General features: G+C 40.0%; 1 protein-coding gene across 1 annotated transcript in view; it reads right to left on the bottom strand.

Moving 5' to 3' along the window:
- The window catches only part of jmjd1cb (jumonji domain containing 1Cb), an 85535-nt gene that overhangs the window by 34739 nt on the left and 31905 nt on the right, over nucleotides 1-18891 (bottom strand). Inside the window, exon 2 of the mRNA XM_007897239.2 lies at nucleotides 18173-18337. Coding sequence (XP_007895430.2) covers nucleotides 18173-18337 — 165 coding nt within the window. The remainder of the gene's footprint in view (nucleotides 1-18172; nucleotides 18338-18891) is intronic.

Raw genomic sequence — 18891 nt, 5'->3', positions numbered from 1 at the left:
CCTTTTCTGGGTGAGGGTTTTCTGAAGACATTTTCTTCCTTCTCCATAACTTATTTCTAGCATTATACCAATATAACTTTTCACTCCACGTTGCTTTACACAAGAAAAAATATTCAGGATGTTCAGCTGTTTAAAGGTCACCTTTGAAAAAGCCACTTTAAAGAACTCCATGTTTCACATAAATAATCCCCAACTAATTCTTCAAATGATAATTAAAGCTAAAAATCAGATCGATTGAAGGATTAAGGACAAAGATTCCTTAAATGGCTTGTGATGGAACATTACCTGGAAACTCAATTAGAGCTGTAAGGGTCTTTATTGAATAGGTGATGTACAATGTATTCTACATCAATACTGTTTACCCTTTTGGGGTTAATGAAATCAGCCTCCAATGGATTTAGACATGCAGGAGCTCCAAGAAATGGTGTTGTCCATTGGCAACGTACTTAAAACCACATTACCAGTCACGTATTTGCACAATGTTACAAGTAGAAATTCCATAATATATGGCACCTGTACCAATTATGTGTGACTTTAATTTGAGGCACAAACTAGAGTGAAATTCCTGCTAAGAATATGTTTTTTTTCAGGATATGGAAGCTGGACCCAAACGGTGCAGAATAAATGAAATCTCCAACTTTTTAGAGTTTTTTTTGTTAAAATCTGACATTTTCATTTTTTCAAACAGTGCCTATGGTGAGTTCCACAGAATTTGGGGAAATTATTACACGTATATATGTTCAAGAACTATCAAAACAGAAGATTATGACTGCTTTCAACAGTTATCTCCTGAAACAATGTTGTTTAAAAATAAATGGATAAATATTTACATACGTACATTCGTGTGAATGTGCCAACCAGTGAACCTTATTGTATCATTCTTTGTACTAGCTCTAAGAGTGACTTCTCCTCCATGCTCACTTGCTTGACTCAGTGCAACTGAAACCTATGTGAGAGGGAAAGAGATTGGGACCCCTCGGGTGTGACCACAATGTTGATAATTCAATGATCACATCTGGCTACCAGCTCAGCTCTCTGTTCACTGGAATCCATGGTGCACTAAGATAATTGATGTTAATAAATGAAAAAGCAAAAGAATGCGCAATAAAATCAATAGTGCCAGGAAAACCTGATCACTTCAGTGAAAAACATTGGAAATGAATTAATTTCTTGTTATCACAGACACATTAAAGTGCAGCTCTTTTGTATTGGAATCACTCATTTAAAAACAGGAAATGGCAGCACAATACTAGAACTTGCTTAAACTGCCAGTAGCTTAGCTTGCAGTGGTTACCCTATTGGTGGAATTTATTAATGTAATATTACCAGCTTTTTTAAAAACACTTTACAGCTCATGAACTGAAACCACGGGAGCTTCTGCAATTTGATGTATGAAGAGAATGCTAGTAGAATTGGCTGAGAAAGCAATCAACATTGTATTCCATGCTTGTGACCACATGTAACTGCAGTGTGAACATGCTTGTCCATGGACAATAATGTGCATTTTGTAACTAATTCACAGAAATGATCTGGGGTTTTTTGCTAAATACTGCTCAAATACTAAAAAATCAAGACAGATTGAAATACTGTATGAAATAATTCTATGTTGATATTGAGAACCACACACAAGAAGCATTTACTGCACGCTGTGTTCATAGAACTTTCCTCCAGGGTTATTACTGCAGTCATCTGATCAGGATGTTTTAAATTCACATTAATATTTAACATTCAAGCAGTCCTGGTACAGTACAAATTTGGATACTGAACTGGAGGTTAGAAATTTAAGTTTCAGATTATCTTTCTTTGTAGGAACTAGAGAAAACAAATTATGGTGCAGGAATTTATTATTACTAATTACTACTTTACAATGCTTAAAACAAAATTCTTACATTTTTTAACCAGTAAAACCATCATCCTTCATACTCTACCAACCAACATGTGCAGGGACTAAGATAAATAAGTTTATGTTCAAAAGAACATTTCAATATTGAAATAACTGTATTTCACCTTTAAAACTGATCAAAAACAGAGCTACGAAATCTGACTATTTTGAGGATACTCTCAAATTATTTCCACAGAGTATGACTTAAAATATTATTTTGCAATACAATAAATCATCTGGCCAAAAGGGCCTTTAAAATGTAACAAGTCTAAACAGACATGGTTCAGACTTACTGATGTATTGATGGAGATAAAACACACATTTGGTTAGGGTATGGTTAGGTCCAGCTGGCTGAGATGATTTAACCTAGACATTTTTAATGTAAAAGCTTGAACATTGTTCAGTCATAGGAGTACAACTGTAAAAATATTTAAGAGTATTATGCTCTAGCCATTACTAAACTTAAAATGTATAAAGTTTCATAAAAAACCCTGGAGCTCAGGTAGTACCACCATCTTGATTCAGTCATTATTCTAAGAGCTGTAGATTCACATTCCTGTCTCTGCTGAATGTTTCATTTAATACATTTCTTTGTTTTAACTATAAAGCCCAAATTAATACCGAGTGAGGAAGAAATTCTCCATTTTTATTGATATTCATCCTAACAACATAAAATGGTGGTCCACTCTAGTTTTCAATTAAGATGAACTATGTACACTTCTAAAATGAATACCAAATTCGATAAAATTATCAGTGCTTAGAACTAAAACTTAGATTGTGTAGCATCCTTCATGCAGTGTTTGGTGAGAATGAGGAGGTGGTCCAATTTAACCTCATCCTTTTTCTATTATACAACAGACAAGATTGAACAACTCTTGGTTTATATTTTTTCCAAAAAAACAAATACCCATACCTCAGAGGCTTACGTGCTCAGAACGCTTTTTAATTTCGTATGGTATGCTTTGTGGTACATCAAACTCACTAAATATTTCATGAGCAAGTGCAATGGAATATAAGAGACATTGACTGAGATCAAGCATGACAAGGTTATCAAAGGCATGTGTAGTTTTATCACTCAGTATGTCCCAATGATCTAAATAAGAATATCAGACCCCTATCTGACAAAGGCCATAGTAGCATATATTTCTGGTTCCACGGTGTTATTAAATAGTAACCAGCGTACAGAAACAGAAGAGTGAACATAAGTCAACGACAAAATAAAATGTCCAATAAATACAGAACACTGACATGACTAGTAATAGTTGAATGATGAGGTCTATTACTAACCTGTAATACAATATTCTGTTAGTATATGGGATAATGGAACGCCACCCAAGGTACATTTCTTTGCAGTCGTCTTAAACCAACAGATATTCAGATTTGAAGGCTGCTACATTCTTTGTAACCTACATGATACTTTGACTACGGAAATACCTGCAACAACTGTATCCTGTTTTGGGTTTGGTGCTGTACTACATTCCATTCACATGAAAACAGCTGAATAATAATAATAATAGATGAGTTGTTAGTAAGAGAAATGGAGACAAGTTACACGTTTTAATCAAGTGCCAATATTCACCAAATGTGCTTAACCAGTGAACCAAAATAAATACTTCTGATATATGTTATATTAAAGCAGTTAATTGCCTATATGTGTGGTCTTCAGCGCGTTGTGATGTTCTTTTACATAAACAGTGAAAGTTGTGACTGCTGAAGAACAAAAATCCTCAAAACATGCAGCAAAGGCTGTCCATGTAACAACTACCATGTCTCGTTGGTTTATTTACTATAAATATTTAATGTTGTGCCAAATGAACATATTTACTGATTGAAAATAAATAACTGCAGCTGCTCGAATACTGTGTAATCGATGTGAAGTTGGTTATACGGGATGTGCAGGTTTTCAGCCATAACTGGTGACAACAACAAAAAAACAACCCAAGGACTCTTTAGCTCTTGACACTTGTATTTCATGTACTAACACCACACACACAGAGACACCCACACAGACACACACACACAGACAGACACCCACACAGACACACAGACACCCACACACAGAGACACCCACACAGACAGACACACGCCACACACACAGAGACACACACCACCCACACAGACACACACAGACAGACACACAGAGACACCCACACAGACACACACACACACACAGACAGACACACGCCACACACACAGACACACACCCACACAGACACACCCACACACAGAGACACCCACACACCACACACACACAGACACCCACACAGACACACCCACACACCACACACACACACAGACACCCACACACACACACACACGCCACACACACCGAGACACACACACACACCACACACAGACAGACAGACACACACCACACAGACACACACACACACCAGACACCCCCACACACACCGAGACACACACCACAGACACACACACCGAGACACACACACTCACACCACACAGACACCCACACACCACACACATCGAGACACACACACACACACACCACACAGACACCCACACACAGACACCCACACACCACACACATCGAGACACACACACACTCACACCACACAGACACCCAACCACAGACACCCACACACACAGAGATGCCCTGAACACCTTCTGATTGACCGGACAGCCGATGCTGATCGAGAGCCGACATATTGGAATTGCAAAGGCCCTCTGTAAGTCAACACATTCACTCCACACACCGTCCGCCCTTCAACACTGAACACTTGATATCCGGCGGCACTGCCGCCAATTCGAGACAGAACAGCGCTTTACCGGTGTTACTTCACTTGACCCTCAGCCACGTTCCCGGTGCGTGTGTTACAGTGGATCCCTCTCTGTGTGCGCGGAACCCTCGGCGAAGGGGTTCAACATCAGCCTCTGGGACTGATAGTCCGGTTCGTTGATCGCGGGACTCGCGCTGAGCCGCACCGTTACCCACTTATCGAGACGATGCGATCAATCTCCGCAAAACTGGAACAAAACTGCAAGACTAAAATTGCCTTTTTTTTCCCTCTTCTCTTCCCCCCTCACACACACACACACACACACACACCGGAGCCCAAAGTCCAGCCCAGACCAGGCCGTGCCGACATATACACAGCCAACAGCCCTCACTCAGGCTGAGGGAAGCACTGCCGACCAGACCCGACCAGTGCACGTTCACCCGCGGGGGTCAGTGAACCATCGAAGCGTTTGAAAACGGCCCCATCTGTGTCCCACCGCTTCACCGTCCAACAGCTTTTAAACTGCGAGTCAGAGAATTCAGGTTCCCGCGACCGTTAGACACACAGAGAGAGAGAGAGACAGACAGACACAGACAGACAGACACAGAGAGAGACACACAGACAGAGACACAGAGAGAGACAGAGAGAGAGACACAGAGACAGAGATACAGAGAGACACAGAGACAGAGACACAGAGAGAGACACACAGACACAGAGAGAGTCACACAGACACAGAGAGAGACACACAGACACAGAGAGAGACACACAGACAGAGACACAGAGAGAGACACAGACACAGAGAGAACACAGACACAGAGAGAGACACACAGACACAGAGAGAGACACACAGACAGAGACACAGAGAGAGACACACAGACAGAGACACACAGACAGAGACACACAGACAGAGACACAGAGAGAGACACAGAGAGAGAGACACAGAGAGAGAGACACAGAGAGAGACACAGAGAGAGAGACACAGACAGAGAGACACAGACAGAGACACAGACACAGACAGAGACAGAGACACAGAGCTCCGGGCACCACCTCTGATTCCGACCGGACCAGACGCGTCGTTGCCGCCGCAGAGCGGAGCGGTTGGAGACGCCGCCGCTCTCTCACTGCTCTCCCTTTGTCATCACCACCACCTTCTGCCAACGAATGAGAAACCCCGCAACTGTGGCCCCGACTGGAGCTCGGGGTCAGGGAGATATCTCACAGTGCCCGCGACCGCCCGACCGACCGCCCGACCAATCACCCGGGACGGAAAACAAGCGATGACGGTGCAGAGAAGGAACACGGACCTAAACACAGGAGCCACAGGGTCGGGGGCTGCAATCCCGCACTTGTCCCATTTGTCTTCAATCCATCCCCGCGCCGCAACAACCAGACACATTTTTTTGTGTGTGTGTGTGTGTGTGTGAGGGGGTGGGGGGTGGGGGGTTGGATAATTTGGTCGAAGCGGAAAAGGGGCGTCGCTTTGTAAACTGAACTGGAGTCCACAGGTGGCGGCGATACAGTCACTTCCAGTGTGAGTCACGTCTCTTGAGCAACGTTACTCATTGCCTAACCGGGGGGAGGGGGGGGACACACGAGCAGCGTTAACAACAAAGCCCACATGAATGTCGAGCCCTCTGACACGGTTTCAACTCGACTTCCACTGCAAACCCAAACTGGACGAAGCTTTAAACAGGGTTTTGAGAAAAACAAAATGTGGCTCGAACACAGACGGTTTACGGCAGCTGTGAGCGAGGCGGAAGGGGCCCCCAACACTTTTAGATGTTTTCGGTTTCAGAAACGAAGGCACAATTTGAAGGGTTTTTAAACGAACACACAGTGTCCTTCGCTACCGCGAGTGGCGCGGACTTTCACAGCGAACGCTCACATTATTCACGAAGTGTAACACAAGCGGATCCTGACATGAATTGTAAAACGTTTTCCCAGCCTTAAAGGAGTAAATCACTCGGTCGCGATTGAAACTCTGACGCCTATATTCACTCGCGATGATCCCACATAACGTGACCCTTTTTTTTTAAAAAAAAACGCCATCTGTGGTTCTGCGCTGAAAACGGACAAAAATTGCGTGAGAGGTTCCATACCAGAAACCTGAACACACAGCGCTCTTTGTCTGCTCCGGACAACCGGTCTCCTGTGGGATCGAGAGAACATAGTGCTCCGTTTTAGCAAATCATTCGTGATCTTCAATTACCATTTGGCGAATTGCCAGCGAAATGGTTGTAGCAGCAATGCGTAACTTATTCTGCTGGAGTAACAGCCAAACCGGTCGAGGGCCAGAAATGTATTACGTGATGTAATTCTTTAACTATTCTAGACATTGCAAGGGATTTTATTGTTTATTCTGGTGATCTGGCACAACACCTAACTCGAGGGCAATGCGTTTGGCGGCTGTTATACAGTGTCAGGGTGTCAGAAAGTTTACAGAAAAGAAGTTGATAAACCACGACTGTATGCAACAGCACAGGCAAAGACTAACAGTTAACAGCTTCAGAGTCCATTTGTGGATTGCAAATTTCTCAACAGATAATGCAATAATAAACAGGATTTTACTGTAAAGTGCTCCAGCTCTAGAGCGTATTCCTAGGGAAACAACAAGATTACATTTGTATAGCACCTTTCATGTCAGGAGGACGTCCCAAGGTACAGCATTTCAGCCCGAGCTGGGGTCAGGAGGGAGAAGGGAGGGAAGGGGCATGGCCGATGGCATGGTCGAAGAGGAGGGTCTTGAGGCGGGACTTGAAGGAGGCTAAGGAGGGGGCGAGGCGGAGTGACTGGGGGATGGAATTCCAGAGGTTGGAGGCAGAGTGGCTGAAGGCTCTCCTGCCAATGGTGGGGCGGATGGGTTGGGGGATGTGGAGCAGGCCGGAGCCGGCTGAGCGGAGGGAGCGGGCGGGTTGGTTAGGAGGTCGCAGAGGTAGGGTGGGGCGAGGCCATGGAGGACTTTGTATGTGAGGACCAGGATCTTGAACTGGATCCTCTGAAGGATAGGGAGCCAGTGGAATTGGGCGAGAATGGGGGAGATGGGGTCACGGAGTTTGGTGCGGGAGAGGACACGGGCTGCAGAGTTCTGGATTATCTGCAGCCTGTGGAGGGAGGAGTTGGTGAAGGCCGACAAGCAGGGTGTTTGCTTAGTCGAGCCTGGAGGTAATGAAGGCATGAACAAGAGTTTCAGAGGCCTGAGGAGTGAGGTAGTGGCGGAGTCGGTCGATGTTACGGAGGTGAAGGAAGGCAGAGCGGGTCATGGCTTGAATGTGGGGAAGAAAAGACAATTGAGGGTCAAACAAGACACCCAGGTTCCTGACTGGCTGGTGAGTTGAAGTGTGCAACCATGGAGGTTGATGTTGCCAGAGCCTGAGGTGCTGAGGCACTGGCGTGAGCCAATCTGGAGGGCCTCAGTCTTGTTCACATTCAACTGTAGAAAATTTGCCCTCATCCAGGACTTGATGTCCAACAGGTAGTCTGTCAGGACAGCAGTGGCCTGGAGTTGAGGGTGGAGGCAGAAAGATAGAGTTGGGTGTCATCCGCACACATGTGGAAGTTGACCCCATGTCTGCGGATGATGTCACCAAGCGGGAGCATGTAGATATTAAAGAGAGGGTCAAGGACAGAGCCCTGGGGTATGCCAGATGTGACAGTGCGGGGGCTGGAGGAGAAACCATCGGAGGCAACAAAGTGGAGATGGTGAGAGAGATAGGAATCGAACCAGGCAAGGGCAGATCTGTGAAGATTGAGTAAAGCGGAGAGGCGGTGTATGAGAATGGAGTGGTCGACAGTGTCGAAGGTGGCAGAAAGGTCGAGGAGGACAAGGAGGCAGAGGGAGCCCTGATCACAGATGTTCAGAATGTCATTGGTGACTTTGACCAGGGCTGTTTCCGTGCTGTGGGCAGCGCGGAAGCCGGATTGGAGGGGTTCAAATAGGGAAACAGCTTCATGTACAAAACCCACTCTGCTGGAGCACCAGATTAAAGACATAACTGAGCTACTAGTTTGGTTTTAATGGCAGAAGGGAAAACAATGAACTGCACAAAAAATTCTCCCAATCCCTCCCAATGAAAATTGACTCCTCAATTCCTACTGGAGTAAAGTGCCACTGATGCTAGATGCTCAGTGACACTTTACATTGTACAACAGGCCATTATTCATATGTGAGCTTTGAGGGATTCGGCAAACTATTTGCCCCAACCTGTCTTCACTTTGCAGCAGGATTGCTGTGCAGTGATTATGTGCAGGAACGTTAGTTGATTTTCTCATCCCAACCAGGGGCAGTAAGGCTTGTTGTTGCATCTATGAACTAACTCAGCACAGTATATTCTGTTTTTAATTATAGCATTCTGAAGGCTAAGGAGTTTATGACACCATAAATGTCAAGAATGTAAAGCTCAGCTGTTGAAGCACATTTGGGAGGAACAATTCAAGTAGAACAGGCTTTTTTTCCTCCCCCACATTTGGAAACTTGGCTTTCCTAACAATCCATTTGGTAGCCTGACGAAGAACTAATAAATAGTTTTCCTCAACTGAATTAAGTGAACTCAAGTTACAATGTTGAACTCAGAAAGCTGTTGCTTGTTCGTACCATACTTTGTGCTTTGAAGTGAAATCAAATTGTGCTAAATTTCTGTGCAAAGTCCCACCTAGTCACAAAGAATTCACCAGGATATCAATTCACACCACTACAGTATGAAATGCAGGCAATCTGAATCAATTTGATCACTGCTATAAAAAAATGACCCTTAAAAATTTTGGGGCATTCTACTCAAACTCAAAACAATTTGCATGTATATTGCACCTTTCACGTAGGGAGGATGTCCTGAGACACAGGGCAGTTGAGAGTTTGCACCCGAGCTGGGGGTTGAATTCAGGAGGGGAGGAAAATGACCAGAGTTTTTGATTTTATTTAAATGCTGAATTTTAACAATAATGTAGCAGGTTAACCATATGCGTAGCTCTTCTCAGACCCTGGCAAGCACAATGAAGAATATAAATCCTGGATTGCTTTCAGCAATATAAGCTTGGCACGAGACTTGAATTCATTTACTGAAATTGAGTAAAGTTATTAGTTTTCAACCAAACTGCAAAAGCAGATGGTACACAAGTGAGAAGCAACGTGTTCTATGTTGGTAGTGGATGGGGAGGGAGAAGTGGAGCAGAAATCACTCCTTTCATTTTTCGTCTCGGCTCATCATGAAGCTGTGTTAAAAATGGCCATAGACAGATCCAAAACCCATACCATCTCACCCTCTGTCATTTATAATAACATCACTGTTTTACAACCCTATTATTGAAACATTAAAAATAGAACCTAAATAAACGATTAGTGAAATGAAAATTAAAATTCTGGCCCTCATTTTCTGGGGTAAAAATCAAAATCTTGTTTTTTTAAAGTTATTTTATGAGGTTAGAAAAAGGTTGAAAATCATAGTTGTAACATACCCATAAAAATAGATTACTTTTTGGCCTAATTGTAATACACGAAACCGATCTGAATTTAGCAGTATATCTAAAATGCTGCTGTTCAGAAAATGAATCATTTAAAAACTCAACAGAAGTAGAGCACTGATAAGTATAAGAATATCTGCTTTAGGAATATGTTCTGAGGAAAATTGCAATCTGTCTGACAGCATTCTGAAATAAATGTACAATTTGTTTTTCTTTACATTTATCATTACAAAGCTATTGGACATAGGGGGCTTAGTTTTAACTAGGGCTTAGTTTTCCCTGCTATGGCACACAATCTAAACCAGATCTGAATTGTATTTTTTTGCTATTCATTCTTCAAGATGAAGAGTGGCAGATACGGGTGTCTCAGACTCTCACCTCAGCCACCTCAGCTGATAAACTAATTTTAAACAGTCAGCTCTGAATCTGTAGGCCCGATGGAATATAATGTGCAAAAGGAATTCAGAAAATTCCTCTATTGTGAATTAAACAGAATACAGCATCTGACATCAAACTCCACTATATTACAAATAATTCTGTTACTGTTTGTAATATTCTGGAATCAAAACTAATAGCAATAACAAATTGCATTTACATAGTGCTTTTCATCTCGGGAGAATATCCCATGGCGCTGGCCAATTGAGGGGTTTTGTACGCGAGCTGGGGGTTTGATTTGGGAGAGGAGAGGGGGCAAGGGGCACAGTCAAAGAGGAGGATCTTGAGGGATTTAAGTGAGAATGAGATCTTGAACCTTAAACTCGAGATGGGAAGGCAGTGGAGCCAGGCGAGGATGGGTATAATAGGCTCACAGTCCCTAGTGGAGGAGAGGACACGAGCTGCAGCGGTCTAAATAGCTACTGTTGTACAAACATCCATGTCTTGTCATAAAAATATACGCAGTTTGAAACATCCTCCTGACATGAAAAGTGCTTGTGAAATGTAACTTGTAATTATGCTGGCACTTCAAGCATTTCACCAAGGAAAATAAACACAAAATATCTTTATTCTGATACAATATACTTTACTCAAGAAAAATACAATGATCTGATAAACCAACTCACCACATAACAGCTCTTTTATGTAAATCTAAATTTTGTAAACCATTGAATCATATTTCTAACAGTTGTTAATTTTAACAATAATCTCGTCTAGTCAGAAATTACGCTCACTGTTTTGGGAAAGATCAAGCCAACTCAGCATGAATTTAGTCATTTAAGTGACTCATAAAAATGCCTCCATGTAACCTTCACAAGAGGTTCTTGGAGAAAAGTAGTTGCTGTCTGCTGACTCAGGCTAATGTGTCAAACACAGTTTTCCCCCTTAATGTATAAAACACCTTGACATGACATTCAATTTTATTGGGGGATGGAATTCCAGAAGTTGGGGACAGAATGGCTGAAGGCTCCCCCGCCAATGGTGGGGCTGGTGGGTCCGGGGACGTGGAGTAGGCCAGAGCCGGCTGAGTGGAGGGAGTGGGCGGGTTGGTAGGGGGTTAGGAGCTCACAGAGATAGGGTGGGGCGAGGCCGTGGAGGGCTACCTCATGCAAAATGGTGTTAAAAAAATAGCAGTTTGGAACTTGTTCAGTGTTAAATTTATTAATTTCAGCTTTCTAATTAATGATATGGGGCTAAAAGGTATAAAGTGCTTGTCTGTTACCTTTCTTGAACATGGGAATCACATTTGCTTGCTTCTGGTCTGTTGGAACTATTGTGATCACCTGCCTCTTAATGACTATCAATGATTCCATGAATATCTAATTAACTGACTAGAGTTTAACACACCTACTGCAAGGTTCTTGATGCAGGGTATGTGGGTTAAGTATTAAAAAATGACAGTAGTTAAATCCCCTGGACGATAAGCAGCTTGTATGGAAGGAGCATGCACTACAAAACACATGACCAATATTTTACAATCGTGTACAACACAGGAAAACCAGTTTCTCACTTCCATATTCCAAAGACCTACATGACTAAGTAAAGAATTTGTGCATAACAAGTGCGTAAAACATTTTTAAACAGATTTGTATTTACATTGACATAAGAGAACAGAAACATCAAACAAATCAAATAACATTACTTTTCCTTTTATTTTTCTAAGATATATTTTTCCTTTAAGAATGATGTTTTGGAAGAAGTTATGATATTTCACAATGGAAAATGCATAAGCTATTGTAATACAAATTGGATTGCCTTATAAATAAAAAAGCTTACACTTAAGTTAATTGCACAAAATGGTCTACTCCAGCTTGAACTCCTGTTTAATCATACGTATCAATATTTCAAGCACATATTGTGTTTCAATTTGACACTATTGCTCATTGAAATAATAGGTGTCAGACTGTCTCAGTTGGCAGCAGTCTCACCTCTGAGTCACAAGGTTATGGGTTTGAGCTCTGTGTCGAGACTTGGAACTCATGTAGTCTAGGCTGACATTCTAGTGCAGTGCTGGGGGAATGTTGCATTATTAAAGGTGCTATTCTTTGGATGAGATGCCTGTTCAGGTGGACATTAAAGATCCTATGGCATTATTCGAAAGAGAAGGGAATTTCTTCCAGTGTCTTGACCAACAAACCTCCAGATAAAATTGGTCATTCACTTCACTAATAGCAAAAATAAAACTGTACAACTGTATAAACGTAGTATTTTCATAAGAAATAAGGATCTATCAAATTTATATTTAATAAACTAAAAATCTAATGCTAAAAAGACTATATGGGACTAAATAAATTACACTAAATTAATGGTGTAATTTCACACAGATTTTGACTAGTTATGAGTAGCCATCTTGAAAACTTCATTTTCCAAGTATGGATTGTGATAGTACTTCATCATCGCAAGATCATTTATGGTAACCTACTACTGAAAAAACCTTGACACTGGAGCTGAAAATATATTGCATTGCACAATTATTTTTCTAGTCAGTTCCTCCATTTTGGCCCAGAGAGGGTTGGTACACAATTTGGTTCAGATTTTTGCTGTTGTTAAATTAACCACTGACAGATGCACAAGCAAGTTGGTTTGTTCCCTAACCATGTCCCCTGCTACCTAATGAGCTGGCTGAGACTGTGAACATATCTTGTAGGAATTGCAAAAGTAAAATGACAAGAGAATTCAAATACACAAACTTGTGTCTGTTATTGTTCGCCATAATATTTGGCAGGAGCAAATAAAATCAGATTAAAACCAAAAAAAGCACAAATTCCAACTCTATACATTACTGTATGTGTTTCAAGATCCTAGTATCTCATTACATTAGCATCTCTGAACATTAGCAAAATTACTTGGTCCTTTGATTTATTGCCTAGTGGCAATACGCTCAGCCTATGCTCTATTTTTTGGACACATATTCATTACAGATTTTCTGCAGTAATCAGATCCTTTAATAATTGTTTTATGAAAACCTGCTAAAATACTAAAGGAAAAAACATAGACGAAACATAAAAAGCAGGTATGAAGTACCTATTTTCTTGATCAACAAGGGGCTGACTCACACAGAAACCCATCATCATGTTTAAGAGAATCCAAACCAGATCAAGCCACATATGCATAGAAATTTCCCCATGTCTAAAATGGACTGGAGGGACACACCTTGCTTTCCCAAAGCCAGAAAACGTTAGGCTCAGTTTGACAAGAAGCAAGGCTTGGAGACCCCAGAGAATGCATTAGGGTACTGTGGTATTGTGGAATTTAAGCAGCTGAAACCTTGCCTTTCTGGCAATCTTTCTGCTGCTTGTCCAGCTAGGTCTATCCTAAGCATTAGTGCTTTGGTCTGCAGGGTTACCAGGAGCCAAGTGGGAAGAATCCCTGCCCAGTGACTATTCTGCTGACAAGTCAGCCTGGCTCAGTGTGTTGGAAGTACAGCGGAACATTCTTGCTCAGGAACCGGACTGCTGGGACCACCACGGAGGTTTGATGTGATTTCAACATTCCTTTGCCAAACACATCACCTTGGAGCCAGCTCAGCTCCAAGGAGACCCTGCTTACACCCTCCCCCTATCACAAATGGAGGAGAATTACAAATATAAAATATCTTAAAGAAATCATTGCTCTTGTATTTCCATTTACATTACTAGTAGTATTTTTAATAAATAACCAAATTGTATCTCCAGTTCATCCCAAAACAACTTTGGAATACATGCGGTATGGCTTTAGCTGACAAGAGTAGATACCATCATTTTTAAATGCTATCACAAAATAGAACGGGTTGTATAATCACATTATTAATTATGGTGAAATAAAAATAAAATTAGGATATTGCTCATTTTATAACTGCTGATATAATAAAGTGATTATGAAGATTAGTGTGACACCCACTTTATCTCACAATCAAAATCTCAAGGTTGCAGCTCACAGTAATACCAAACATTTGAGTAGTTTTTTTTGCAGTTGCTATAGTAACCATCCCTTTGACACATTCAACAGCCTCATCCTTGACAAAAACACTTCTGAATGTTAATTTGGAAAATATTATATTATTTACTCTAAAAACTCCAGTTAATTCCTCCTTAACATCACAAAACTGACAGTTCTACAAACAATGCCAGAATATGTAGATCTTCGTAATGATAATAATCCTTGAATTTGAAAACTTGAGTAAACTTGTGTTTTGTTTCATGTTTACATGCCAGAAACCTCTGACTGCACAGACAGCAAAGATAATTTAGGCAATAACAAATCTCACCAGCCTTTGTCAGAGAAGAAAGCTATTTTGGCAAAATGAATCACAAACACTCTGAGGTTAGCTGAGGTCAACCACTTAACTTCAGTAAATGATTAACCAGTCATTCACTGCATTGGAGAACAATTATTGAAAAGAGCTGAAACTACATCCACAGGATGCTCACACAAATGTGCTCTTCAAGGTTCATTTATAATACCAAGAATGGATAACCTGACAGATTAGTAGTGAAACTTAAAACTTTCATAGACCACATTGTCCAATATTTTTTAACAAATATAAAAATACAGTAGACATCATAGCACTGACTCTTTTTTTATTCCTATGATTAGCCACAGAATAACATTTTTCTTTCACAACAATTTAGCAAATGGCCAAAACATGGTTTAAGGTTGAACAATTTAGCCCTTGGCCCTAAATATTATTACTTTTTTAAGTTAAAAATTTAAGGTCTAATTTATACTGGTTGTGATTGAGACTTCTCATTTCTTTAGGAATAACTTAAAGCCATGCTACATTTCATTTATGTTATTCTCAATGTGTTGAGCTAATTGTTAATGTTTGTCAAAACAGCAGTGTGTCATTTTGTCACAATGAAGCTGTTCACAAATAATGATATGATGTTTTGATGCATTTATGGCATTGCCTCACATAGATTCAGTTTGTAAATAAAAGTAAAAAGTTTGCCAAACATTTGTCATGAAGACAATATTCTGTTTTCTTTTTAAAAAAAAGTTCTGGATAAAGTTTGAGGCACAATATGAAACTGTTAAGTATAAACTTGATTTACTGCCTTGATTCCCTCTAGTTAACAAGCTGCTATTGTTAGGGGTACTATTTGTGAGAAGTATTGAAGGAGAAAGAAACAAAAAAATTGGTTAAATCACACTTGGCTATTCTTAAATAAATCTCCAGTGCCTTTCATGCTTAATAGCTCTCAGTAACATTGTATTAATTAAAATATTTCATTAAAGTAGGTAACTTTGGAAAAATACTTTTCATCCTCTAATGAGGATTGTAATAATTCCTTCATAACTTTGCTTCTTGTAAGTTACATGCTAATTGTTTGATCCACGGGATGAAAATATTTGTTATTTACATGGAATTTTCTTTTAAAAACTAAATTAATTAAAAATCTGCTTAATTTTATTATATTTTTTGTCATACAAAGTAACAAGCTTGCCAAACACATACTGTATCAGTGTCACATTATTGTGGTTTATGCTAGGAAATATTTATTTCACATTTCATTCCATAATCACCGAGCCACTAATAATGCACCGACCAATCCACATAGTCTCAATTTAAAAACACTGAGCCTTAGAAATTAGCCATGAAAAGACAAGTAGTGTTTGTCAACTGCTAAAGATCGCCAGCTCAAGGTGAACAGGTCAACAGAAAGTTGTTTAGGCAAGCATTAATGTGAATCTAAAAAAAGGGAATTCCAATTGCTAAACATCATTCCACATGGAGAATTCCAGTAAGAAAGAGATAAAGTAGACAAACCAGCACCAACTGAAAAGGAGAAATGAAAATACAAGCATTATCAGAGGGAATAACATGTTCACAATTCACTGTACAAAACAACTACCAGAATAGATGTTTATTTGATTTCGCATTTACCACTCCACCAGAAATTGTTCGTAACTTGGAAGTGTATTAACACGAGTTCTAGTGATTGTACTTGATATCACAACAAAGAGACATAAACATTTTTTTGCATCACTTTAAAAGTGTTAAAAAGCAAGTGTTAGGGAACATAAAGCAGAAGATAAATGAATACCATAATGATAAAGAGCAACATAGCAAGAAAAGACAACAGTAGCTAAATGAGAACGTCAATAACAACCTTAAGTCCAAGAAGAATTTAAAATGATACAAAGAAACACAAAAGTACAATGATCTGGATTTCAAATAAAAGTCAGTTGAGAACTAAAATTAATGTTAGAGAGAAAGATTTATAGTACAATGAATTTAAATGGATTAAAGCTGAAAAGGGAGCAAAACAGTTTAAAGGGGAATTAAAGTATTATTTTTGGTCAGCTGAGTATCTGACACATGCAGAAATCCATCAACACCCTTAAAATTGGATGCAGTTTAAAATGGTTTGAGTTTGTTTGGCCATGTGGCTAATGTAAGGCTAATGTAAATTGATAGTATTCAGAACACTGGGACCAATTAGCACTATTTCAATGTATTCAAGGTGTACGTATTGCCTCTGCAAAAAATAGACTATGATAGCGAAACTATAAAAAGTCAATTACTAAAAATATAAAATTATTTTAAAAGAACAGATGAATTGGTTATTCAGCGCAATGGTGATGTGGACCTTGTTGGTGTATATTATCCTATTGAACAACAGTAAATGTGACAGTCACTTTCAATAGAAGTACAGTCAAACATGTTCAAGCAATCACCTCTATTCAGCAAACTGAAGCCTGTTAACAATCACCTTGGTGTGCCCCTTTAGTTTGGGTTCGCCACAAAATAAACCCTTACTCAGAGGCCATCCTTATTTAAAGGCCACTTTAGCCCAGTCCTCTGAGAGGTTGTTGAAGACAGGTTTGACTGTAATTTCAATGTGTGAAAAAGAATGAAGTTGATATGTGCTATTAGGAAAACAATATTTTGTCAATCGATTAAGAATATTGGGGACTATTTTCTGCTGTCATAGAATCATAGAATTATACATCACAGAAGGCAGCCATTCGGCCTATCATGTTTTTGAAAAGAGCTACCCAAATCAATCCCACTTGTCCCTCCTGTCCTAAAATATATCAGAAAACAGAAGTGTTAACAAATCATGTTTTGATGCAACTGTAGTTGATTCAAAAAGATGTACAACAGTGAACAATGTAATATTGCTTCTGCAATTCTCCACTCAGTTCTTTTCTAATATTGATCATACATTTAAGCACAGATAAGAGGCAAGGCTAGTGTTTTCCTGCAGGGAGGAAAATAAGCTGGAGGTCGAGTCACCAAGTGACCCACTCTTGGGTAACCCCAATTGCAACGAAAAAGCAATAGCAGTTGAGGAGGGATGAAGGGAGACAACAAAATAGACCAGATCTAAAATTCAACAAGGAAGGGATACAACCTTTCATAAAATATTATTTTATCTATTGAGTAAAGGTGGTATTTTTTGAGCCTTCATGCTCATCATGTGCTTTGCTGAAAGATAGAAAATCTTTGGAACATAGTGAATGCAAGTGTTTCAGCCAACAATGTCCCTAAATAATTTCCAACACAGTTAATTGTTCCTCTCAGATAGGTGACTTTTGTTTTCATATGGAAGAAATTCTTTTATTTTTTCATTTGGAATTACTAGCGATTTTGGAGAAGTATTTCATCCACCAAATACAATATACACATTGTTTGGAAATGTCTTAAACAGAGCTGACTGTGTATGTTACTCACCAAAGCAGGCCATTGAATCAGCTTATTCTTTGATCCCTGACACTGGCTGGGGTTCTTTCTCTTAGCCCACACCAGCTGGTCCTCCACCAAGAAAATCTGGAAATCTTCATAAACTTTAACCCATTCACGGTTTTCCCATTCTAAGTCATCAAATTCCACATATACCTAGGAAAAAAATAAATGGAAAACTCAATACAAGGCAAATGTCAATTATATACTCCAGTGAATGCTAATATTCACTTTCTAATTCTGAACCACTGTAGATTTGAGAGAATAGCTGAAGACCCCGACTCCCAAAAGGAAACCTAAAGTTTAAGTTCCAGGGCTATTGGTCACTATAAGCGGTTAGATATATTTTCATCATTTCAGAGATAGGTTGCTTGATGGGATTACTGTGTAGAAAGGAGAAAGAGATACATTTTCAAAAACAATCCTGGAGCTGAAGATCAAAATATCTTATTAAATGATTCCTCTGGAACCAACAGCAGATCCCATGAACAGACCATAAATATAACTCATAATCAATTTATTCTAATAAATATATTGTTTAAAGACAATACCCATTGACACACATTTGCTTATAGTTGATCAAAAAACAGGGGATTTTCCTGTACTGTAAGCTTGACAGTGAGCGACTGTGATGTTGGGGGTCATTCACCATGAGATACGCTACTTATAATTGAAGAGCAAGTGTGAATCATGCTTGAGTCCTACTCCTC

The sequence above is a fragment of the Callorhinchus milii genome, unplaced genomic scaffold, assembly GCF_018977255.1.
Source record: "Callorhinchus milii isolate IMCB2004 unplaced genomic scaffold, IMCB_Cmil_1.0 Scaffold7, whole genome shotgun sequence".
NCBI lineage: Eukaryota > Metazoa > Chordata > Chondrichthyes > Chimaeriformes > Callorhinchidae > Callorhinchus > Callorhinchus milii.
The sequence above is the reverse complement of the archived record's forward strand: the minus strand, read 5'-3'. Positions and strand labels throughout refer to the sequence as shown.